At 38.8% G+C, this 26,081-nt stretch overlaps 3 protein-coding genes across 15 annotated transcripts; 1 reads left to right on the forward strand and 2 right to left on the reverse strand.

Annotated features, from left to right (window-relative positions):
• Nucleotides 1-222: 222 nt before the first annotated feature.
• On the reverse strand, nucleotides 223-12,239 carry LOC116263874 (protein argonaute 7). 6 transcript variants are annotated; one of them, XR_007574583.1, is made up of 5 exons: nucleotides 9,802-10,189; nucleotides 2,861-4,079; nucleotides 997-2,503; nucleotides 700-774; nucleotides 223-273 (listed from the first exon to the last, which is right to left on the reverse strand). XR_007574583.1 is itself a non-coding variant. In XM_031643683.2 (4 exons), the coding sequence occupies exons 2-3, from the start codon at nucleotides 4,063-4,065 to the stop codon at nucleotides 1,045-1,047; spliced, it is 2,664 nt and encodes an 887-aa protein (XP_031499543.1). In that variant the 5' UTR covers nucleotides 4,066-4,079; nucleotides 12,049-12,239; the 3' UTR covers nucleotides 331-774; nucleotides 997-1,044. The 6 variants fall into 6 exon arrangements, 4 of the variants coding, with proteins under 4 accessions (XP_031499543.1, XP_031499544.1, XP_031499542.1 ...); XR_007574582.1 differs by lacking the exon at nucleotides 223-273 and having other exon boundaries at nucleotides 331-774; nucleotides 883-2,503; XM_031643683.2 differs by lacking the exons at nucleotides 223-273; nucleotides 9,802-10,189 and adding an exon at nucleotides 12,049-12,239 and having other exon boundaries at nucleotides 331-774.
• A 5,548-nt stretch (nucleotides 12,240-17,787) lies between these two features.
• Nucleotides 17,788-23,981, forward strand: LOC116264468 (pentatricopeptide repeat-containing protein At4g04370). 8 transcript variants are annotated; one of them, XM_031644723.2, is made up of 3 exons: nucleotides 17,788-18,005; nucleotides 20,060-22,258; nucleotides 22,824-23,981. In XM_031644723.2, exons 2-3 carry the CDS (start codon nucleotides 20,156-20,158, stop codon nucleotides 22,830-22,832), a joined length of 2,112 nt encoding a protein of 703 aa, XP_031500583.1. In that variant the 5' UTR covers nucleotides 17,788-18,005; nucleotides 20,060-20,155; the 3' UTR covers nucleotides 22,833-23,981. The 8 variants fall into 8 exon arrangements, 6 of the variants coding, with proteins under 6 accessions (XP_031500583.1, XP_031500579.1, XP_031500576.1 ...); XR_004174846.2 differs by having other exon boundaries at nucleotides 17,790-18,005; nucleotides 20,060-23,491; nucleotides 23,602-23,981; XR_004174845.2 differs by having other exon boundaries at nucleotides 17,790-18,005; nucleotides 20,060-22,663.
• Nucleotides 23,402-25,002, reverse strand: LOC116264334 (uncharacterized). The gene is made up of 2 exons (XM_031644481.1): nucleotides 24,942-25,002; nucleotides 23,402-23,709 (listed from the first exon to the last, which is right to left on the reverse strand). Exons 1-2 carry the CDS (start codon nucleotides 25,000-25,002, stop codon nucleotides 23,402-23,404), a joined length of 369 nt encoding a protein of 122 aa, XP_031500341.1.
• Between the last annotated feature and the right edge of the window lie 1,079 nt (nucleotides 25,003-26,081).

Raw genomic sequence — 26,081 nt, forward strand, 5'->3', positions numbered from 1 at the left:
AAGAGTTTTGTTAATTTTAGTTGAACCAATTTCAGATGTAACACGTAAACAAAACTTGTTGAGTGGGTTTGGATCTTGATAGATATCTTGCATAATTCGATCGTACAAATCATACGTATACAACAAATTCAGAATTTAGTTCAGCAACATAAATATAAGAAAGCTTACATTGTTTTGTCCCTAGAGAGAGTGTGTATGTAGTATAGTAGTAGTGCTCTTCATTGGAGGATGATAGCATCGGATGATTCTTGACGAAATTTTCCTTAGTCAGACCTAAAAGTAAGACAATTGTTCCAAGTTGAATCTCAATGGATAGGCGGAACTCAACACTCAATTAAGTGGTCAGATTTACTAATGGATCACCAGGTTGAGAAATTTGCTGCTTGATGAAAGGTAAAGAAATGAAGCTTCAAGAAACATCAATGAAATCTCTGCTACCTGGTGTTTTGCTACGCATTTAACATAAGATTTTTATCCATTCAGTAATTCATACTACCTTCAAGGCTACAATTTATTTGCATCCACAAGTTGCAACTTCGTGTTTTTTCTTTTCTTTTTGAAAGACCAAACATTTGGGCCCTTGTACACAAGTATCCTGCACCTTTTACTAGCAATTTAGGCAAATCAATGAACGTTATGAAGCCTTAAAAGTTAAATAAGCGCTTGAAGAATCTTACAGAAAGGAATTCCAACTTTTACCCGTTTAAGACGCCTAGGTGAAACTTGATATCCTTATTGCTGACTGGTAAACTTGACTAACTTTCGGCATGTCACCTGGAAGAAATATTGGCATATATAAATAAAAGGAAGAAATGCATATAGCAAGTATACTGAAAATAACCACTTTTATGACATTAATATATTAGATAAAGCATGTCATACCACTTTTGAAGGTCGCCCCAACATTTTTGGGGAAATGACTCATCAAAATTAGGTTATTGAAGGTAGAACCAATCTGTTGTAAAATACACAACTTTAAAGTTTAGAAAGAATTACAAGTTCACAAAGGGCACAACACCAGCTATATACAAGAATCCGATGGTGTCAGCAGTAGAACATCAGCTTCTTCACTTTGTCATCTGGTTTGGGCAATGGAATAGTCACCAATGGAGGTGCAGGCCTTGAGAGAGCGAATCTGGAGGGACTTGAGCTCATTGCCGCAGACACAGCTCTTTCAAGATACATTCTACCACGATATGCAGCAAGATGAGCGTAGTAAGCTGGTGGTACCAATGAGACAGGCTTTGTGCATCTAACAAAAGTGTAGCACAAGTTGTGTATCAGTTGCTGTAGTTCATCAGAACTGAAATGACTCTCGTCCCAAAGAACATGGTAGTGAGTTGGTCGGCTGGTACCTCTCACCCCAGAGTGACTACAGAGAAAAAAATCAAACTCCCTTGGATGTGTGATCACTGTATCCACGACTGTTCCAGGTGGAATGTTTCCATGACTGTTAGCAATTTTGCTGTTCAGCTCATCAAGAAACAGTCTGGTGTGATGCCTTTTTTGGACAACCACAAAAGTTATGGACGGGTTGTAGTCAGGAACCCTCTGACAAGCTGATTTGATAGCCTTCAGCTCCTCCTGCAACACTTTGTAGAACTGGGTCTCGCTGACTCCATCTCGGAAGAAAATTATTCTTTTGGGATGTTGGCCGATCCCGTGGCAGAAATCATCCAGCAATTCTTCCACCATTTCCTGTAGATCTAGAATGATTTCCTGTCTATGCCTTTGAGATCTCATCCTCGATATGTATTTATTTGCAAATGGCCAGTTCATGCTACCAACCACAGCTGCAATGGACGGACTGTAGTCATCAAGTGGATGGGGATGAGTCACATCGGCACCCATAAACATTGCAGGCTCATCATCAGCAAACAAACGGGGGTTTTGCCAAGGCAGGGGATTGAACAATGCCACTGTGCTTCCACCAGCCTTGGCATTTATTTTCAAGGCTAAATTGGTCAGGAACTGGGGACTCAACCTGCTCAGGTTGGGGTATAGACAGCACTGACTTATAACACCTATTTTTGTTTCTGCAATACGTTTCAAATCAGCATAACCTTTGTGCTTTTTCTCCATGACGCAGATGACCAGCTGCAGATTACCAGATGCAGCTTCTTGGACATCTCTCAGTATGGTTTCAAGCCTGGAGGCATTGTTCAGTGCTTGAATCTGCTCAAACTGTGGCCGCCTTATGGTCATTCGGTTTAGAGTAATACCTAATTTCTCACATCTCTGAGCAAGCTGGAAAATAAATCTGGGAATACACGAATGCTGTTGAGGGGTGCCCCCAAAACTTACGAGCGCCCATCTGTTGATCCTCACGGCCTCCAGGACGTGGCTGTCAATCATATTCCATTGACGATCCTGGTTAGATGGGATTATGTCCCTAACGCGACCATTGTTGCCAAGCCTCAACCGGGGAGGACTAAGTAATCTTCCGTTTAACTTGGTCATTTCTTGAGAAACATGCAGCCTAAACCCTTTTGCATATTTAAGACTGCCCATGAACAGAAAGCATCAGTCTAGCTGTTCTCTACGTGCAAACTACAATGAACATGTTGCCGATCATAGATTTTGTACACAAACAATAACAAAAGGAGTCACCAGAAACAGGCAGAAGGAAACCAGGTGCAAACCATAAATAGAATGTTGTTCATCATATATGTTGCGCACAATTAAAAACAATAGGAAAGACATAAAAAGTAAGGCAGAAAGAAACCAGTATTTGAATTGAATTTTAAAGGGAGAGACAGAGAAATTTCCCCTAGTCTTTTTGAAAAGATAAGACCATGACAAAAACATTGAGAAACCAAGATTCACCAACTGATGGCAATTTCCAGAGCATGCATTTTACCTTGTTGGTCCAACATCTCCATGCATGAGACCATTGATAATCCCCATTCTTTCCCTCGGTTTCTGGCAGCCCAACTGAAGGATCTTCCTGGTCTGTTCATCAGAGAGCTTGCTAATGTATTTCTGGCCCTCACAGACAATGCAGAGCTCCATTGGAATATAACATGGTTTGGTTCTGCTGATCTGCAAGCATGGCAAATTCCGGAACTGGATGTCATGGTTGTAGTGCTGTTTGAAGTAATCCACCACCCTTAGCAACTCCCCATCCTTACTCTCGAATCTTAAATTCTCTGTCGTTTCACTGGTTAAGCTAAAAACTCTAAACCTTTGATCAGTATCCCTGTGGCACACAAAGATCCGGATGTTCCTTAGGGCCTTCTCAACCTCATTCCTCTCTTCACCCATCAGAGTTCTTGTCTTCCTCTGGGACAAATCCCTCAGAGAGTTAAAACGCTTTTGAAGATACTGAATAATGCTAATGCTCTCATGGAAAGCTGCCACCGAGAAATTAACATTGAGGGCAAGACCTTGTTGTGTTGGTCGAAGGCTTTGAAAGAATCCTCCCAATCCAACAGCTCCTCCACCAATGCTCCTCTCCTCCCCCATTGACCTTGAATAGAAAGACCTGTTTATTGGTATGCAGTTCTCGGTTGGATACTCCCTGAGAACAACATCTAAGGCATGAAGGTATTCTTGAGGAAGAGGGACATGATGCTCTTCATCACTTGCCAAGCAGCGAATCAAGTCTGTCCCATCGAGTCTTGATACCAGCTTGATGCTTACCTTGAAAAGTTTATGCCTCTGTGTCATATTGGAACATCCAGTGGATGAGGAGGCAGGTAAGGGCAGATTGACAAGGAAATCCAGCCTGTCGCTCTGAAACCTGATGGGGCTATAGAGGTTTCTTCTACCATCAAAGACTGGGAAGCTGCCAGAAAAAAGTGAGTTCTCCTCGACAAAATTTTGTTTGATGAGCCTTGAGATCTCTTTTGATGGTGCCGGAGATATTTTGATGTCATAGTGGAACACTGGCAGGGAAGAATCAAATTCAACCAGGAAATGGTTTGCAACAAGACGAACTGGAATTCCTTGCTTTCCACCAGAATCAGGTCTCTTCATTGCCACCAACAGCTGAAAATGTGTGTCCAGCTGTTGTTTCCCATAAGAAACAGCATCAACTTCTTGAATTGTGTTAACTTGATGCATTATCTCATCAACAGCTTAAAAAGACAGAGAATAACAAAAATTCAGGAAATTGCCAGGAGTGTATTCACTGCAAACCCTACTAACTTTGGCTTGAAACACTAATTATTTATTTAAGAAGAAAAAGGAAAAGAGGAGTCGATGACTGTCAACACCCAGTACACTTAAAAGGAAGTAAATTGTGAAGGAAAATATCTTCTATTATCAAAAAAGGAAACAAGGATGGAAATATGATAACAGAGAAATATGACAGCTATAAAAAAGTTAAATATGTGAATGATGAAAGTGCTTCCATGTTAATTTAACGAAGCCACAACGTCAATTACACTGTCAGAAAATGACGCTCTGTAATATCTAAAATTACCAGAACAGAGTTGGTAAAACAGATGATACAATAAATGAAATAGATATGCTACTATTTCAGATGGAAATTCACCCGAACTTTGCACGTTCACTAGACACAACATGAAAAAGAGCATAACATGAGACTACGTATCTCCATTCCATTATCTCAATCTGGGTAAAACTCCTCTGAAAAAGCAAATTTCAAACTTCAAAGTTCAGAGTTGACAAACATTTTCTGAATTTTATCCTTAATAACATTTCCATGCATCTAACTAGGTCATATATTACACAAATGTATCTGAAAAAGTTAAAAGGTGCTTGGCTTTTCAGTTTCCACTTAAAACTGTCAAGCCAATAAAGAAAAGGTGTGGATGCAATAGCCTGATTTGTCCACAGAATTAAATCTTTCAGTAAGTTCAAGCTGGAACTCAGCTATCCCAACTTGCATTTCTTCCTTCCTTTTTTTTTTCTGTGTCTCCCGATTCCATCTTCGAATCCTGGTTGCCTACAGCCTGTGTAACTGGTGTGTGACACCAATAAACTTCCTGAGACCCAGCAAGACGCTTTCTTTGTCACTTTTTAGAGTTTACCTGATGCAAAGGTCTGAGCAGCATCAAACTAATCAAAACCAACTTCCTTTTATTTTAAACTTGGATTCAGAGTTCAAATATTTGCCGCTTGGAAGACATGTTAATTTGTTCTTCAATTTTTAGATTTTAAAAAATGCTTTGATATATGTAACTGAATTGTATATATGATTAATAAGGAAAAGTGGTGAATCCTTCTCTAACATAGAGTTCTGATATGTTATAAAATAGCAGCCAATGGTAAGCACCAGAGAATTAATTAACAAGGCTGGGAAAAGCACTTGACACCAATGCTGTCTGTATTGCATAGGTTGCAAACTTATAAGATACACTTACGATACACGTTTTTCATGTGACGACCGATATGGACCGTATCTTATCATACGATGCAATTTTTCAAACAGACGCACCATGCCCCTTTTGTTGGATTCGCACTCAACACAAGCCAACAAGAGTCGGTCATTAAGTTTGTATCTTTAACGTCTATTTTTCTATCTGTTTTTTATTGGATTCTGCTATCTGCACTTTCTCATTGCACTCTTAAGTTTGTATTTCATTTTGTTGTGCAAGGGATGCACTTCTTCACTGCACTCACTAATTTGTTCCCTTTCTAACACGTCTAAGAGCTCTGGGAGGGACAACTTGTGCAGGTTTTGGATTGAAATTGCCAAATAAATCATCAAGTTGAGGGAAAAATCGCCAGTTATGAAGGGAGATTTACTCGTGGGAAACTCATTCATGTTTGGAAAGAAGATTTTTGTGTTACTTTTTCTACCAAACATGTAATATCTAAATTTCAAATTTTACATATATTTCCATTGTTTTCTTAAGTTTACTATAGGTTTCTATCTAAGTCACATGGGTACGGGTACGGTTTGGGTACAGGTACGAAGATACGGGTACGGACACGACAACTTTAAAAAATGCGGGAACGGGGGTACGACAGGATATATGTATGTATATATGCAAAATAACACAAAAAAATCAAAATGAAAGCAACATTTTAGTAAACAAGTGATATAAATAAAAACATTAGTATGTTAATGAACAATAACTCTAAAAATAGAATGAAAAGTAAGGTGGAAAAAATTAAATCAAAATAAAATTTAAGCAGTTTGAATTCAAAGGTACCCCAGTGTGTCCAAGTGCCCATTTTGGGTACAGGTACGGTGACACGGGTATGTGGATCTTACTGAAGTACCCATGTGACTTAGGTTTCTATTGATTTTAGGAATTTTATTTTTTTAATGTGCTTTTAACATATTATGGCTTATGAATGATGAATCATGAATGTTCATTATGTGAGTGATGAGTTTTTATATAGAACACATTTTTCATGTTTTTTCTTTATTTTTCAGAATTTTACTGATTTTTCTTATTTTTTATGATTTAAAAATAATTTTATATGTTTACGATACATACAATATGGCATATAGATCATCCCAACCGATTCGTGTTACAATTCAATTTTTAAAATATTGCTGGAACAACATCTGGTACTTTATGCAATTTGATGGTGCCCAATCCAAGGACTCAAAGTTCATTTGTTGAAAACTGGACCAAATCATTAAAGTACGACAACAATTGGAAGAAAAGCAACTAGAAAATATACAGGATCAGGACAATCAGAAAATTTTGGAGAACTATAGTTGAATAACATTTTTTTCTAGTCATTTTTTTTTCAAAACTCTCACTTGAGGGCTGTAATTGAGTTCTTGAAAGTTGTGGATTTCAGTTCTTATGTTATCCTGGATTTTCAAAAGCATAAGGCTGTATCTGGGAACAGCATCTTGTAGTTTCTGCGCTGAAGCAACAGCTCCTATTATGTTTGGAAACTGTGTTCCACCAGTGCATCTGGAAGGTGATGAGACACCCTATACATTTGTTCAACCACCACATCAGCAAATTTTCTTGGAAGAATCCACATGAACATCGACTATGGAAATCCACGTCAGAAATGAAAGTCACAACACATATATCCCACTGAACAGTTTTCAAGTAAAGGGCCTCAAAATCAGGCTGCAGAATTACAAAATACAAACTCCAATAGCTGAAAATTGTAGTTATTAGAGTAGAACTAAGAGCAAGCAGTGTCGGAATCAGAATCAAGAACCAACCACTCCAACATTTTGGATCATTCAGGAAATAAGAAACAAATAAAGAAGCAACATGGCTAATCATTGAGTAGGTCATACTTTTTGATAATTAAAAACACTAACAAATTGACATAAGTAATACCAATGTTGTAAAAAGCGCATTGTAAGTCGTATCTGTCAGGCCAATAGATATGCCGTATCGTAAAGTATCATAATGTATTGTATGTGTATCGTAAATTTATTTTTTAATTTAAAAAATAGAAAAAATTATAGATAAATTAGACAAATCAAGAAAAATAAAAATTATGTTTTTTTAATGAAAAAACATGTTATACGTAATAGCAGGCTTATTATAGGTATGAAGTTACTTCACAAACATTAATAAGTAGTCATAATATCATATAACAACACAACATGAACTAAGACATCAAGAAACGTAATTTATAAGATGATCTACATAATAACTCATAAGTAAGTCATAAGATCCATAACACATCAAAAACCAAGTTTTACTTACAGTCGTATGCTATACATCACATCACAAGACAAAATTGTTCAATGTTAATGCAAATAACAAATGAAAACAGCTTCACTCATAATCTTTATCATCTCATTCTCATTTTCATCTTTCGTAGAAGATATAAACCTTCTTTACCTAAACAAGAATCAATCATCCATGCATAAATCTGCCCTCAAATTGACGATTTCATGGTGAAACTGAGAAAATTGCCACAATCTCCCCCTTCTTCAACTATTAGATATGTTCAGAAATGAAGAGAGAGACAAGTTTTAAAAATTAGTTTGAAAAAGGGTGGTTTTAACCACCTATTTTTCAAATAAACATGTATCGTGCGATACGGGGTGTATTGCCCTGTATTGTATGATACAGGTTGTGTATCGCATGATACATGTGATACACATACAAAAACACCACCTGTTTGTGACCCAGGTGGTGTATCGTATCGTAAATTTAAAACGAGACGGTACGTATCGTATGATACGTACCGTCTCGTTTTAAATTTACGATACGATACACAACCTGGGTCGCAAACAGGTGGTGTATTAAAAATTAAAGATACAAATACAATGTATGACCCAATTTAAGGTAAAAATGATGGGTAAGAAGAATTCCCATGACTAGGGCCAAACTTATATGGAAATTGGCATCCAAGTTCAATTATGAATAATGGTTCCTACTTAATCTTAACAGCACCAATATCAGTAGTGGAAATATGGAGATTTTATTATTTATAATGAAAGAACAGATATCAAAAGCCATCCAATAACAAATTTATCACTTCATCACACCCAGTAACAAATTCATCACTTAATCAATTAATTGTTTTCTAAAGAATGATAGATCCATTCATAGATTAGAAGGATGTTGAGTCAAAAAAGTGGGTGGCAACAAAGTTGTGAAGCTCATTAACGATAATGATCCAATTCAAACATTGGTGTAATTGCAACTGGAGGATGAACGAACTCATACATTGCACCTTTCATGTAACAGAGTTGGAATTCAGTCTTCAAAGATTATGCAGCTCAAAAAACTAAACACTAGATTTCCTACACTTAGAAGTTATTCCCACGCACTGAGAGAATTGAAGAAACATCCAAGTAATAGCACTTTAACCATAGCCAAATTTTTAACATTAACAAACAACATGACAGCCTAACACTATTGAAGCCTACTAAGTTTAGGTTGATGCCCAATGTTGTAATCTAAGAGGAGAATCAAATAAGCCCGACAAGGCAACAGTTTTAAATGAAGATAGTAATTACATTTCTCATCGTTCTGGGAATGCTTACTTTTACATAAACAACCAACACACCTACTATTGATGATTTGTAAAGGGAAAGGACCTCCTATTTCCTTAGTTCATAATGTACATTTCAGGTAGCACGACGCATAGTACAAAAAACAAGAAAAAAGCAACTAAGAAGGTGGCTCTGTCATGCTCTGCCTCATCAAGATCTAGGAAGATCTACCAAAAGGACAAAATGTCTGTCCTTGCAACGTTCCTATCAAAAAGAACTAGGTACGATCTAGGCGATAGACCTTGTCCAAGGCCTAGGCGGGACCAAGAGGAAGTAGGCGGCCGCCAAGAAAAAGACCGATAAGATTCAAGGAGGAAAAGGGCCAGATACTATGAACATGAAAGAAACGTTTGTGTGCATAAGGAAACGCAGACAACAGAAAAGCACATACAAAGCATGCGCATTCAGCATATCCAAGAAAGTTCCACAATTTGTTGTTCATTTGAACACAAGAAACTGAAAGGGAAAAAAGATAAAAGTAGCGCCTAAAAGCACATGCAAAAATATAAAAAACAAGTCTGAAAAAAGAAAACTTATAAAAACATAAATTCTCAAAAATGAAAAATAAATATGAATATGGTGGCAAGAATGTGGGGAAGAAAAAAGAAAGATACATATGGAGAAAATAAGGGTACGTCATGGCACGTAAAGAAGAAGGAAGACAGGGGAGGCGTCGGCTAAAAAAACAAAGAAGAAAACGAACAAGAGAGTAGGAGGAGAAGAACGAATGTAGCAAAAGAATGAAGGTATGGCGGGAAGAAGTAGAGGAAGCAGAAGAAGAAAAAATGGGGAAGAGGCAGAAAAGGAAGAAAAAGAAAAAGAGGAAGGGAGGCCGGAATATGGGGAACAGAAGGAGAAAGAATGGGAACATTGTTACAGAAGAAGAAAGTTACCTGATGGAGCCTTGAGGCTTCAGGAGATTCTTCCTCTTCGCTCAGATGCTGCTATAGCGAGAGAGAGAGAGAGAGAGAGAGAGAGAGAGGGTCGCTAGTGACCCTACAGGAGGGAGATGACTCACAGGAAAGAGTTGGAGCTCGAAAGTCGAACCCCTCAGTCAGCCAGTCTTGTTACGTCAACGACAAAAAAAAGGCAAAAAGGAAAGAAAGTTTTTAAAAACATGGCGTCTCTTTTGCCGCGACAGTGCAGACGATTTACAGGCACGCCAGAGCCTCCAAACAAAGGTGGCTGACGCTGCGCTGCGAAGAAGTCGGGCCACCGGCTTTCCCGTTGGTTGGGCCTTGGGATAAACGCGGAGGACTGCTCTTGGCACTTGCATGCTCGTCTGATCGTCTCATGGGCGACTCTCGAAAGCATATCCGTGGGTGCATATATATAGTACGGACTATTTCATAAAGACATTTGATTAAATATAAACATATACTTTTTCATTTACTAACATCAATACTAAAACTTTACAGTAAAACCACCTCCAGCGTAACGCCAGGTGACGCAAACTTGGGCCTATTTATTTCTATGACATCCATACACTGCTGCACATCCATTATATCTTCATTTTTAAATATATTATCCATCACCATTATTCAATTATGCATCTTAACTGTTATGTATTTAGCATATTCTAAGGTGTCATGTTGCCAATGTGAGTAAGAAATCATTTCCAAACATGAATTAGCCTCAAATTACTGCTCATGTTTGGTCAGGCTTGAGCTCAGTTATGTATGCTTACACTGAATCTTTTCAACATCAACAAACGGACTCTAATTAGTCCAACGGTTGATCAATAGTTGTCCTCGTCGGTCTGAGACCCCAGGGCTTTTGGCTCATCAAAGGTGACGCCCTAACCAGGTGTCTGGTCCCTTGGATTCCCAATGTCTTCATGAACCACATGTATATGCAAAAGGTCTCAAATAATAGACTGATATAATCGTATTTGCGACCGGCGCGCAGTATACGTTGATCAGACCGCTTATTCTTCTGCAACATCTTTAGAAAACATTCTCTCCTCCCAAGTCCCAACAAAGGAGAGAACCAGTGCTCCCCAAGGAAGGAAAGGACTGCAGTTTTCCAAGCCAAAGCCACCATTGCGGGTCCAACCGTCGTCTTGTTCTTGCCCAAGTCAGTTCAGCCAGGCTATCCAACAGCATAGGTCATGTCGTTGGCCCAGCATAGTCAGACAACGGAAAAATAATTAAGCTCGCTTTTCTAAAAATGGTCACCCATAGTGCCAACTCTGTAGATCTCTTTGTAATTTTGGATGCTGGCTGATTCTTAGATTAGTCGTTTGTGTTTGTGAACAGTTTCTTTGTTTCCTTATGGCATGCCATGTTGAGAGGGAAGATTCCGTCGGGCAGAGAAGGAGAGAAAGAGGGACGGCAGTCTGCTGCAGGGGAAAGAGGAAGCGCGCCGTAGGAAAAAAGGAAAGAGGAGACGGTCCCAAATTCCAATCCGCTGGGGGACGTCTTTCCCTGAGATGAAAATCTTCTAACCTCCTCTGGTTCGGCTATTTTCACCCACTTAAAAACGTAGCACCCCATTTCTTTGATGCATGTTCGACAAAGGTCCAAGAGTAGATGCGCAAAACCACGGGTATGTTTCACCTCGAAGCTAAAGAAACTCAGGCACTCCAAAACGCCCTTAATCTCTGTTCTGTTCTTCATCAAAGTAAACAACTTGATCCCAATCCACATTTCCAGGCATGGCATGACTTGAACTTTGCAAAAGTCGTCTAACCGATTTTTTTTCCAAATCACATTTCATCGATGAGTTTGAATGACTCAAATTTATAGGTTTTGAAAAGAAATCCTACAGATTAATGCATGCATTAAATTGTATAGGGGCAAGATTTTGTCATTTTCAAACAGTTAATTTTGGAATTCTCATAGAATTGATTTGTGTTCATAATGCTGATAAATTTCTATCAACTCCATAGATTCCAGTCGCTTAACTCATTTGTGAAGTCGGACCAGAAAAAATCAATAAGAATATGCATATGTATACAGTATATTGGTACATGTATACATAGTCGACGACGTTTCTGATTTGCTTTGGCCATGGGCCGACGCATAGAGAGCACGCAATAGAGCGACAGGGCGTCGACCCCCTGGCCGAGTCAGAGATAGAGAGAGAATGGAGGGATCCACTGAAGTGAGAAAGAGAGAGAGAGTGTGTATGCGTGTTACCCGAGGGAGCCGCCGGCTATGACGCTCGAACTGACGGACAAACTTGGTGTGCGTTGGGCGACGCCGCCGGCCGGCGCAAGAACAAACGGCAATGAGAGAGGGGAGGCAACGCACAGAGAAACGTGCTCGGCAGGTTCGGGTACGGCGGTCTGTCGCCGAAGAGAAAGGACTGATAGGGGGAGACGGTGAAACCAGAGGGCCGGTGAGAAGAGAGCGAGGGAGAAGTGGGGAAAGAAGAGAGGGAGACCGGAGTTCACTCACAAGAAAGAGTCGGGGAGAGCGACTTCGAGCGGGAGACGCCGTTGTATTCCGCCTTTCAGTGTGTTTGATAGCCTACGATTTGATAACTCTAGGATTTGACTGCCTTTTATTTTAAATTCAGCATTTTTTCAGTTAAAAAAAAGTAAAATAATGATTATAAGTCTTGACCTTATTACTTAAAAAAAAATAATAATGACCTTGATCTTATTATTTTGACGTACTCTAATTCTTTTTAGTTTGATGAATCATATTATCATTGATCTTTTGTTGTATCAATAACAGCATGTCAAATCAGATCCATATAAGATGTATGGTCTTTTAAGTCTGGAGTAATCAAACAGCACTTGAGAGAAAGCATTAAAAAAAAATTATGTGTGTATGCCCTATGTGTTTATACATGCTATGTGTGTGTGTATATATGTGTCTCTTATTTTCCCTTGCTCCTCAAACATAGGTACTTTGGAAATTCTATGATAGAATTTAAGAGAAATCCTCAAAAGTTAATTTATATACAAAAAAAGGTAAAGTAAATTATGAATGCACTTCTTTCTTCTATTATGCATAGTACAAATCATATGTACACAATTTTTAAATTGTTTTTCACATAATTTGTTCATATTTATACATATAACCTATGTATCTACGACCAATACAGAACGTTCATCATATTCAAAAGAAAAACAATGAAAATTTTCACATGTAAAATATTGGATCTTATGAAGGTTCTGAAATTGGATCGTTTTCATGGAAGGCATATCAAATTAAAGACCTAAGTGGAGGAAATACATGGCACCTCAAACGGCCAAAAATATTTAAAAGACATCTAAAATGCGAAGGAAAGAAATTTGATAGATGGGAGAGCCAATGGCCGAACTCCTTGCAACATAAACAACCTGCATGATTGCATCCAACAGAAGAAATCTAGACCTACTCAGCCAAATTGGTCACAAAGTTGATGGGATGTAAATTTCAGAGATTATGAAGAAGGAGCCGATAGGTGTGTGCCTGAAGGGCTGCCTCACCATCCTGGACCATTGGATGTAAAATGAATAATCTACATCAAGCTATTTCCATCACCTTGCCCAGTTTCATAACCATGATGTAAAGAAAAGGAAAATCATTGATCACCTTTGGTGCAAGACATTGGAAGGTGGTTGGAACATCGAGTCTAACTTGTCATGTCTTATTTCGATATCAATTCGATGCATGACTCAACCAACAAGATAATAGTTCATCACTTGGAAGAATGACAAGGGGATTGAATGTGGAAACATAAGGGAAGACTAATCTCCAACAACATTTTTGCACATTTGCAACTTGAGAACAAGGTAATTGTTGAGGGAGGGATAGTGATAGTCATGGGTTAGATGTGGTACTTAAAGAAAAGTTGTATATAAGTTTGAGGGGATAACTGAATAAAGAAACATGCATGATATGTGTCAAGGAGTAATAGTCTTTTGTTTGGGTCAGGTCTTAGACCAGCCCTAAAATTGTCTTATATATTCATGGGGTGTGGTGATCCCAAGGGTTTTTTCACCAGAGTAATGAAATGAATCCCCTCTAATGGGAGCTTGCCTTAACTAGGATTAGGGTTGGAATGCAATAGTTCTTGAGTTTTCGTTGTTACTTGTGCGACCAAGTTAGTCGAGTGCTACCAAGGTTACTCTTATACACTATCATAAAAAAAAGAAAGTTGCTTCAAAGAAATTGGCTTTTTTGGTGGGCATCGGGCCGAAACGGGCACGGGTGCTGGCCATGGTTGTAGTCCAATAGGCCCAAAGAACCTGCCCCGGTCCTACTAGACTCAGACAGGTTCAATAGGCCCGATGAGGGCCTGTTGGGGCTCGACTAGGAGCCAAGTTTGATACCTCAACCCAAGGGCCAATCTCTTTTTATGACTGTTTTCTAGGTGGCTTTCCTAAAAAATTTTGATACATGACTAAAAGTCTAGAATTGGTGTGCTACATGATCTTACTTGAATGTCGAATGTAGAAACATTAATAAGTAGCTAATACAAAAGAAACAACCCTTTCAAATGGGTTTAAGTTTTGGTGTACCATGTGAACCCACATATTCTAAATTGAAACCCATTGCACAAGCCATAAAGTGCATTTAAACTCATTAAAATAGTCCTTTAAAATTTTTGAAATAGTGATGAAGAAACAAACTGCAAACGAAAAGTACAAGTTTACTTATGTACTATATATTTTTAAGGAGAGAGATATGCAGAAGACATTATAAAATGGGGCATGAGAATCAGGTAGTGGGTTTGGTCTGATATCAAACGAACTCTTGAACCAGTCAGGACTGACTATAAATTGGTGGGTAAGAAGTCTATCAATCACCCAACCAAGCCCAATGGAGACTTATGATAATCAGGTTCTGCCGGGCCGGATGCCCAACCTTATTCTTAACATGATATTGAAATTTCACATAAAGTATTCATTGATATGCTTTATAAGCTATCATGCACATGGACATAAGTGAAGTATGTGTGTCACATGGAAGTTGTTGTTTGTATGAAAAAATGTTGGTTGCCACTCTTCTTGCTTTACATTCAGATAACCAAGTGACTACATCATTTCTTCATCATTGGTCAAGAAGTTCCTATGTAGCTGTTCGGATATAAGATGATGGTGGACAGGGATGTCTGCTGGTTGGTAATCTTGATTGTTGCCCTTTCGAAATCACACTTTTTTGTTTTTCTTTTGAATCAGACTAGTGGAGGGACCTGTCGGGTGCCTTACCCACATATGGAAGAGAAAGAGAGAGGACTCAAATGGGGTCTCTCACCACTGCATCTACTAGTGATGGAAAAAGGTAGCTCCAAGAGGAGGTTCCCCCCAACCCCAAACACACACACACACACACACACACATATATATTGACATGCATTTTGTCAATTTTTTACTATATAGTCAAGTGAATAGCAGTTTGTGGCCTAATGAGTCTGTTGTTGTACACTTTAAGCACATAATAAATAGCCAATTATAAACAGACTAGTAACATTCATGTTATGATAATCTTGACTTGTTCTTCCAATTAAAAAGCTCATGCATTCACTTTTTAAGTTCTATGCAATTCCTTTACCTATCAAGATGCAATTTATTGGTCTTCCATTTCCCCACATTGTTTATCAATTCTTCTTCCCTCCTTCATAGCCTTTTGTGTCTGACAGCTTTAACCCTAGAAGAATATAATAAGAAAGGCAAGGCAACCAAAATGATAGAGGTTCAGTTGGAAAAACGTACATTCTCTTTTTGTTGGTCATACACTTTTTAGGTTTATGTGAACTTCATTAGATATGAGAGATCTTTACAAAATTAAATAGAAGAGACAATGAGGCCTCATTCACATTGAGTGTATGGATCTGCTTCCACTAAGACTAGTTTTAGGTTTTGAGTGTCCAGCTTGATTCGGGAAACCACATTGATCCTCATAATATCTGGATTTTGATTGCACTCTTAATCCTTCCTCATGGTCACCAGAACTAACATTGCTAGTCTTAACATATCCATTATGAATGCATTCATTGACTTCATCGACAACATTTGGTGCCATTACCATCAATATGTGAAAAACTATTTCCTTTGTTGGGTTCTTGTAACTAAATGCCTTCCCCAACATCCCCTTCAAACCTAACAACCCATATCATGCATTGAGTTTGGTTCTTAAAAGATTAAACCATGTGGGAGGAAGAGGTTTCATGAGTATATCTTCAATTTGGTGAGATGAGGCAACATGTTTGACTTCAAGTTATTTGTTGGCAAAAAGAAATGAACATCCAACTCAAGAAAGACGGATAGTAATGCCTTGCGTTATTTGCTATAACCAAGTAAAATTTATTCATATGATTTGGAATCAAGTTTGTGCCTTCAATAGCACTTCAAATTTGGAAAGCAAGCATAACCGAAGATGCAAAGAAAGGCATATTAAGATTGTTTGCTGAAAGGGCTCTTCTTTCTAAAATATATGATGAAGGCCAATTTATAAGGAAGACTATTGGAATAAAGGCATAAGACCATAATTTAATTTTCATGGGTAGTTGATTGAGAAGACATAAGCTCATTTACACTATCTATATGTGCTTCCTCTTGGTAGTCATATTTTGTTCTTCTATGCATGCATAAGAAGCTCTATATATATGTGACCCCATAGCTATCCAATATAGACCTAAGAGTGATATATCCCCTTGCTCAACTAAAAAATTTAATTTCACAATCTGACGTATTTTCATCTTTGGTCTTAAAATCGTTAGAGACCTCGGAAACTTTTGATTTATGTGACAAGAAATAGTTACAAGTATAATTGGAGTAGGCACCATGAAAGTGCACATAATAATAATATTTGTTCATACTTAATATTTGGTTGGTCCTTAAACATAGTAAAATATAAGTTTTATTAGAGATGGAACTTTAGATAATGAATCTTGAAAGGATAATGAATGTGGACTTCCTTTTCTGATGGTCCAGACAAACTTCATTTTCCAAATTGATGTCCATAATGCGGTAAACTCTAACATAGGCTGACGCCTTATATGCTACTACAACTTTATTGTGAGTGGTCGTCATTTGATGCGAACCTGTAAAGGCCATTATGATTGTTCCTCACATGAACACTTTGTTTGTCTGCAAGATATTCACGATAAATAGATTAGGGTGAAGCTCCAAGGCCACTTGAATAACTGAAGTAAACTTTTGAATGAAAATCAAATTCTTTTTAATTTCAAGGACATGTAGGTATCTTTGAGTATATATAAAATAAGAATCATTGGAATGAATATAAGAATGCACTATACGTCTGTTAGGTATACATGCTCCATTTCCAATGAAAATAATTTCTTTCTTTCATAGGGATGCTGGAGATTTAAAACAATGGTCATTGTCAATGGTGTGCCACTCTCATTTTTACATCTAACTTAATCGTTTGGGTTAGACAATGAGGAATGATAGGCATGTGGTGAGAAGAGGTCTGATTTGATGTTGTTTGACAAGTTGTTCCTCGTAATTGTTCCTTGTAAATGACATCTTTTTCTTTTTATTTTTTCTTAGGCTCCGTTTGATGTACAACAATTTTACTGTGCATCGAGGGAAACTTGCCATTTTTATACAGTTTTTCATTTTCAAATCAAATATAAAGAAAATTACCTGCCGAATTATATGGATCAGGTAAATTTTACCGTGCAAAAAAGTTGAACCTCGAAGGGTAAAATTTTTTACCTTGTATTTTTTTTTCATGATAAATTTACCGTTCCAAATTTTACCTTGTCATTGACGACAACATGCTTTAATGTGTTTTCCACCCCTTATTTGTAACAAAACATCTTCGGTTTAAGTTGATTTTGGCAACGGACCCGAAAATCTGGCGTATGGAAAGTTCTGATTTAGATTTAGATGATGATGATGATCATGTGAAATTTCGGGTTGAATTAGGTACAGTAAAAATGCCAAAACCTTAAATCCATGCCTCAATCATTGAAAATCCCTGCAGGCGTATGTATCCTAAACCTATATGCGTGGAGACAGATTTTCCCTGTTTTTCAGGCGGCGTTTGGTGGCACCGAAATCTTACTGTACACCCCGATAAAGTTCTACTATATGGACCAACCCCCGACGCCATCTCCCTCCCCAGCAGCACGCCTCCTCGCTCGTCAGCAGCAGCAGTGGGCCTCATCTCCTATCTCAATCGGTCTACAGGTACTCTGTTCCTCGAATGTGTATGATAACCTCTCTCTCTCTCTCTCTCTCATTCTGCCGCTCGACCCAGACGGTCGCCTCCCTTTGTAATGCTTGGTTTAATCTGCGAATCCCCGAATTGGGATTCCAGACTTTGTGTTCTGAGACAAAGGGATCTGCATTAGTATATTTTTGTTGGGCAGTTTTGGAGTTAGCATCGAGCTTGTTACCTTCGACCTGGTGACAGCCGTTGCTTTTGAAACAATGTTGTTTTGCTGTCATGATGGCACCGTGGCTAGGATCAAGTTCGCCTCGCTCATTTCCTTGTAATCAATGGTTATTTTTCTTGGGTTTCTGCTTTGGATTTTGGGATTGTGGGGGACTGAGAGTTGGATTGAGGCTCATTTGGTGATCAGCATGTGAGTTTCGGCAGTACGCTTTCAGTTTTTACAGATTGGTGCCGTTTCCTTCATTTTATTTGTCTTTAGTGGAGTGAACGAGTATTTATGTTATAGCCACATAGGCATATTCAAGTATCTGCCTTTTGCTGGGAATTTGTGAAAATTATACTCATGGTGCTGTTATTACGTTCACCAGAAAAGAATTAGGGACATCTTTTAGCATATCTTTTAGTTATGATATGCTCTGAAATTTACATTTATGTTGTTTACAAACAAAGGAAGAACCTTTGGATACACTTGAAAGAATTAAAAGATTTTCCAGTTAAACCTTATTTCTGGCTTGGATAGCTGCAAATTTTATCGTTCAGCAAGGTTTTCCTGATGCCACAAAGTCCACTACCTTAGGTTGTCCAATGATTACTCCAAGTGAGTGCTAATATCAATAGGCATTGAAACTTCAAATGGAGGATTTATGCTGACACTGAGATTAACAAAAACATGCTCAAGTTTGGTTGGTCAAGCTTAACTTTTAATTCAAAGAGGAACATGGGTATACAAAATGAAATTGGTTGAGCAACTTATTGTACAACCATCCTTGTGAGAGTTTAATGACAGTTTGTTATACCACGCCCAACGAGGGTGTAGTTATGGAAATATATTTTACAAATAGGAAAAGAAAGATGTAGATAAAAACGTCACTAACCATGATCTTGAAAGAAAGTTGATAAGTCGTCAATCCATAAAAGAATGACAGGTTGCTTTATGTGGAGGCATTTTCTGTGGCATTCATGATCTTGGAATCTTGCTGATCATGGTGGGACATTGTGTGTGGACATTTGAATGGCGGTTTGTCCTCCATGTTGCATTGAAATTAATATGTGGTCTGTTTTTTGCATTCCAGTGGCTGTTTGTTCTGCAGTTATTGCTGTAGATGGCATCCACAGGGTTTTGTGTATGCTACATACATGAAGTGCTTGTCTGTCTATACTTCGAGTAAATTGGGTAAAATCACCTCACTGTAAGGAGCGGGAAGTAGTACCATGTGCATCGTATGTCAGTACAGAGGTATATTCTCTGTTCACTTTGATATTTATGCCAATGTAGCTCATGAAAAAGGAAGAAACATAATCTCTGTTAGCTTATTGGCGGAAGCTGTTAAAGAGTCTCATGGTGCAGTGCTCCCAAGGAATTCTCATACAGATTCATCTGGAAGAAGAGTAATGAGTTTTGGATGTTTCTTTTGCTTCTTTTGGTGCATGTACACAGATGGAACTAGTATAGGTAAAAATTAGGTGCTTCTTTTGCTTTTGTTTTTTTGGCATCACAGTGTAACTTTCACGTGGGCTTATTGAGTTGGGTGATACTTGTTGGGAATGTGATACTTCTCGCATGGGCTTATGTGATATTGGTTTGTTTATAGGTTGTCTGTCTACGGGTTTCATATGCTACCAAAATCTTTCAATGTTGCACATTGGCAACGGTTACTTTTTCAATCCATGATTTTTTTTTTTTTCACTTTCATCACACAGTAGATTTTATTGCTGGATTTTATTTCACTCTTGTCACGAGATAAAGAATTTAGGGCAGGGATTTTATTTGTTGGATTTTCATCCATGGATTTTTGTCAGTGGCTATCAAAAGATGGCATCCACATGATTTTCTTCAATGCTTTAGTTCTTCCAGGAAGACATGGTACCATGCTACCGATGGCCTGTATTGGACGAATGAAGCTGGAGCTGGTGTTACCTTCCCTCCCTAGCTGCCTAATGAATGCTTTCACCATGCAACGAGATGAGAGCAATCAGATACAAAATTGCCTTCTCTCTTCCTGCTCCCCGATGTCTTTTTTTGCCTTACACCTACCGGGCAATAGCCACCAACACCACTGCTGTCTCCACCATACACCACGACCCTTCTTTCGTCGACACCCACCATCAGTCTCTTCTCACTTACTCTTCCATGTTCAGAGAAGGTGTGCCCATAAGCTTCCAATCTTATCCTTCACTGCTCAAGGCTTGTGCCACTCTTGGCTCCCTCGATTTTGGCAGGATGGTTCACCACAACATCGTCAAAATGGGATTCAGCTCAGACGTTTACATTGGTGCATCTCTTATTGATATGTATGCTAAACTTGGAGAGATCAATGATGCACATCATGCATTTGTCGAATTGCCCGAGAGAAGTGTAGTCCCTTGGACGGCGATTATTACTGGGTACTCGCAGAATGGTGACATCAATATGGCATTTAGTATGTGTAACATGATGCGGTTTGAAGGGATGCAACCGAACTCCGTAACCATGCTGACTCTTCTTGCTGGGATTGATTTGCTTGTGCATCTGGTGTGTGTGCATGGATCCATTATAAAGTTCGGGGTTGAATCAGATATTCGGGTTGCTAATTCTCTTGTAAATGTGTATACAAGATGTGGAAGCTTAGAGTCTGGAGAGCGTGTGTTTTATGGAATGGCTGAGCGAGATATAGTTTCATGGAATACAATGATTTCTGGACATTCCCAATATGGAAATGTTGAAGTTGCTGTTGACCTTTTGCAACACATGCAACTGTTTGGAGGTGCAAAGCCAGATTTTCAAACACTAGGAAGTTTGGCATCTGGTATTGCAAATGAGGGCCTTCTTGCACTAGGGAAGTCAATACATGCGTTGATTGTATCATATGGTTTTGAGTCTGATGTCATCATTCAGACTGCACTGATGGGGATGTACTCAAAATGTGGCAGCCTGGATGATGCAATGCTACTTTTTGAGAATGCCAGGCATAGAGATGATGTTTCATGGATGACAATAATTTCAGGTCTTGTTCTCAATGATCGTGCTGATGAATCTCTGACAATTTTTGCACAAATGTTTCAGGCAAGATATATACCTTCCACTGCAATTATAGCTTGTGCTATAGCAGCATGTAGCCAGTTGTGTGCCCTGGACAAGGGAACATCAATTCATGCGTACCTTATCAGGAACCATACAGATATAGATATTGCTGCAGGAAATTCTCTTGTAACCATGTATGCAAAGTGCAGGAGGTTAGAACTAGCATGGAGAGTTTTCGAACGGATGAATGAAAGAGATGTTGTTTCTTGGAATGCCATAGTTTCTGGTCATACGCAAACTGGCCAACTAGACAAAGCTTTGCTGCTCTTTGCCAAGATGAAACTTACAGACCAAAGGCCAGACTTGGTGACAATGGTTGGCCTTCTGCAGGCCTGTGCTGCATGTGGTGCACTGCACCAAGGGAAGTGGATTCATGGGTTCATACTAAGACATAATCTAGAAGCATCTCTATTGATGGATACTGCGTTGGTTGATATGTATTGCAAAAGTGGTGACATAGACACAGCAATGAAATGCTTCAATCAGATGCCTCAAAAGGATGTCGTCTCATGGAGCACCATCATAGCAGGATGCGGGAGTCACGGCAAGGGAAAACTTTCCCTGAGTTTGTACTTAGAGATGCTTGAATCTGGGATTCAACCAAACAACGTTACATTCCTGGCTCTTCTTTCTGCTTGTAGTCATGCTGGACTTGTTTTTGAAGGTTTGAGGTTGTACAAATCGATGGTAGATGACCACAGGCTGAAACCAAAGATGGAACACTCTGCTTGTATAATCGATCTCTTAAGCCGTGCAGGAAAAGTGAATGATGCATATAAGTTCATTAATAGTGGAGGAATATCCTGCACCACTGACATGCTTGGGATACTCCTCACTAACAGCAAGAACCATGGGAACGTTGGTCTGAGTAAAGACATCACAGAAGAGATAGTCGCAAAGGAGCCTGAGACTGCTGAAAATTTTGTGCAGTTAGCACAAAGCTATGCTGCAATCAGTAATTGGGAGGGTATGGCTCAGATGTGGGTAAGAATGAAATCTCTTGGGTTAAAGAAGTCTCCTGGATGGAGTTACATAGAATCACAGGGCATCATAAATACATTCTTTGCAGGTGACTTCTCACATGCATGTTCGGACGATATTAAGACAATTCTATGCGTCTTGAACATGGAAATGAGAGAAGAATGCCAATGCAGAATAAGCAGATCTGAGGCCTATAGTTCTTGATCACTCCGACAAATAACAGCAAATACATACATTATTATACAGAATAAACATATCTGTTATATATTAAATGTGTTTTTCATATCTCAGAATGCAAAAAGAAGAAAAAATTGAAAACGATCAAATGCAGTAGATTACCATATCACAGGCAAAGCTGCAAAGACATAGTCACAGAGCCCCTTTGCCTAATACCAGCCAGTAACCACAGTAAGACTGGAATTTATGATCATACTGATGACTACTTTTCACCATTGCCTCCAAAATTATGTGATTAATGATTATACAAGTTGTCTACTGTTTCACCATGATCAATTCCGGAGAATTTTTTATGAGCTCAAGGTCATGAATACTAGTCTTCTTGTTGTAGATGGAGTAATGGACTAACAGAACTCTCAAGAAGCATCCTGGCGAGATCAGCATGGAGTCATCGGTTTTTGCTGGCGAGGACAATGTGAGACGCATTTCGAACACCAGGTGTATTTCTCTTTTTTAACTCTATTATGAAACCTTGCAATCCCTGTTTGGTGCCCTATGCGACAGCTGGATGGTCCAAACTCGTAATCTAGCGACTTGGCATAGTACTGATTACAGCTATAAGCTGCTGCCATGCAAATGAAGTAAATTTGGATATTTCCTAAAAAAAAAGGGGGCTTGTATATCATGCCAGACAGTTTTTGATAATATCTCATTATATGCTAAAGGCCTACTTCAGTTGGCAAACCACAAAGTTCACACTCTGCAATCATGGTTAGAAGGCACAACTCGTGCTTGTGATCTACCAGCAAGATGAGGAAATCAGGCAAGCCACAGCTCTCGAACTTGGTTATTCAAGGAAGCTAATAAGTGCAGCCATGAATTCTTTTTGCCGTCTGGGAATGACGATCGTCATTCAAATAATTCTAGTTGGCTACAGAGGTATGGTTGTCTTCCAAAAGGAGATCGTATTCAAGGAGGAATCTCTCGGGCCTGTTTCTTCAGAGATAAAGCATTTTCTGCTGTTTCTGCCTCCTCCTTTGCCTCAGCTACTGCTTCCAGGTGCTTCAACTTCTCTTTCAAAGAAGATACTTCCTTCTCCAGTTCCCTGACCGTTGATCCACCATTCTCCATTTGACTGACCGTTGATCCACCATTCTTCCATTCCTCAGAGCTTTCGGTTTGCATCTTCAGAGGTTCAGTAGTCTTCTTCATCATCCGTAATTCCCTTGTATAATGGTGCATGCAGTCAACCGCCAATGTAAGGAAGACCCTAAACCCTGCACAGAAACGAGGACAAAGTTTAAGATCGATACTTGTTACGAGGATGAGCAGCAAAATGTACTACCATCTATGCATGGAATCTACTCATAACAAGGTGATTGTTATGACTAGAAGTAATCAGTAATATTTTGAGTCCATCAAACTGATGTTGCATGGCCTTGGTGATGTGCAAGGGATCCACACCAAAATCCATGGTTTATCAATCTAAGTATCTTTGTACTACTATGACATTGACAAATCCTAAAAGGAGGGTCTGTTCTTAAATTTATAGACTTCTGCATGAACCGTATCTGTGGAAATCAGTCGCCCTCTTAAGCGAAAAAATCCCCAGATCTTATGGGTTTCATTTGACCAGGAACTATTCTATAGACAATAACAGATGCAAGAAGGAGGAATTTTATTATGTCCACCTGCTCTAAAACAGCGTCATGAATATCAGTTTGGTATTGACTCATAGGCATCGTGGCTGATATGAGACTTGAAATAAGCATTTTATTAAAAAATTTAAAATATTTATTGGTTATTTTAAAGTAAAAAAATGAAAAATAGTCTGGGCACATCAGTCGAAAACCAGGAAACGGGCACATACAGTGGTTTTGTACCCAACTTAGCTGTATTGCATTCTCTGCAGCGCGGGCTGGGTCCTAAGACACTCTGAAATAGCTAAACAGACATGATATGTAAAATGTATATTACCAATTGTAAAGGAGCCAAAAATGTGGAACTGTGCATATGGGGACCATTGAACTTCAGATTACACATTCTATCCTCGATCACAACTACAACGTGCTAATATTACCTGTAAAATGAAGATAAAATATGAGCATATTTTCATATACTCAACAGGTTTTACAGAATTAGTAAATGCAAGCCATTCATTACATGAAAACATGCACAACATGCAATCGTGACATCACGGAAGCCAAATGCATTTGTAAGCAGTTAAATTAATTACTAACATTTAAAAATATGCAACAATAGAATCCACAAGGATATCAGGTTTTCAGTTACCACTTCTAGACATCCATGCAAAGCATAATTCACATCGTATTAAATTTGTTCAATTATCTGTTTCTTTTATATAGTTCCGACATTACTCCCACTGTAGCAGTTCCTCTACTGGTAGCCTAATGGTCTAGTTTTCACCGTATAAGTGTAGGTGGTCAATTTCCCCAAGAGATTATGTCTGAGGGTGGGAAATAAATGAGACATCTACCGTGCTAAAGACCACATAAGGCCTTGACCTTGTCGGGCTTAACCTTCAAGCCGTCGCCCACATATGATCCCATCGGGTCTAAAACTATCCGGTCTCAAAGTCTAGGCAGGATTCTAGCCCAAACAAATGCTACTGACCATAGTCAATGGAACAATTCTAGGCCATCGTTCATGTTTGGCAATGGATAGTCATCTTGTACAAGTAACTATGAGTCATCCGAGAGAGCGGGAGGTTACCCCACCATCTGGAGTGAGTCATGAAGGCACTCTCATTCCTCTTGCCTATGAGGTCTTGGACTGTGTCGGGACCGGGTGGAGTATGATACACCCTTCAGCTTGAGTGTCACGATCCTATTTTTGCTGTTCATGAGAATAACACCCATGGAAACCGAACATATGTTTTTTTCGTAAAGGACAATGAGACTACCAGTTATGACACTGCACATGGTTGATCCGCAAAGATGGCAATGGATCAGTCGATCCATGCATCACAATTACATATTAAACCAATATACATTTATTGATCCATTACAAACAAAATCGCTTCATACATTTGGTTTTACACCAGACACACAATGTTAGGCACAATTTTAACTTTTAAGTTAACGAGGATCCAAGCAAACCTAACTGATAGGTAGATATCACATGCACAAATGAAGTCAATCATACAATAAATTCAAGACTAATATGCAATAGAAATGGAAGCAGATGAAATATAGTCCCTATTCATCTTTTTGAGGGGTCACTACATAACTAATACAATACAAATTGGCATTTTAATTACGTCTACCCTGAAGTCCTTGAGGTTCTACAATAGACTTTTGCTAAACACGAGCTCAAAGGAGATGCCAGAGGGTGGCATCAACGTATGGTAGAAAGACATGCGGAGTACAATAACCAGTGGTGAAGGACACTAATCGTTCATGCTTGAATGAGCGCCATTATATATAAATAATCAAATATTTGAAGGCCGTAATGAAAAAATAAAATAAAGGTATCTTGCAAAGCTAGTATCGGCAATTGCCTACACCAGACGACATGTGCTTCCACCACTGACAATGCCCTAAATGTTGTTTCTCATGGAGTCTTATAAGTCTTAGGAAATCAAGCAACTAATATACTAAATACCATTGTAGAAGACTTCTAATATTAA

This window comes from Nymphaea colorata, chromosome 11 (assembly GCF_008831285.2).
Source record: "Nymphaea colorata isolate Beijing-Zhang1983 chromosome 11, ASM883128v2, whole genome shotgun sequence".
NCBI lineage: Eukaryota > Viridiplantae > Streptophyta > Magnoliopsida > Nymphaeales > Nymphaeaceae > Nymphaea > Nymphaea colorata.

Bases quoted from the DNA above. Each gene is read 5' to 3' on its own strand.
- LOC116263874 (XM_031643683.2), bottom strand. From the start codon at position 4,065: ATGCATCAAGTTAACACAATTCAAGAAGTTGATGCTGTTTCTTATGGG. The intron at 2,504-2,860 runs GTAAAATGCATG...GTTCATGGGCAG, and splicing joins GGAGATGTTGGACCAACAAG to TCTTAAATATGCAAAAGGGT.
- LOC116264468 (XM_031644719.2), top strand. From the start codon at position 20,156: ATGCTTTCACCATGCAACGAGATGAGAGCAATCAGATACAAAATTGCC.
- LOC116264334 (XM_031644481.1), bottom strand. From the start codon at position 25,002: ATGGGATCATATGTGGGCGACGGCTTGAAGGTTAAGCCCGACAAGGTC. The intron at 23,710-24,941 runs GTCTTTAGCACG...GTTTCTGTGCAG, and splicing joins CAAGGTCAAGGCCTTATGTG to GGTTTAGGGTCTTCCTTACA.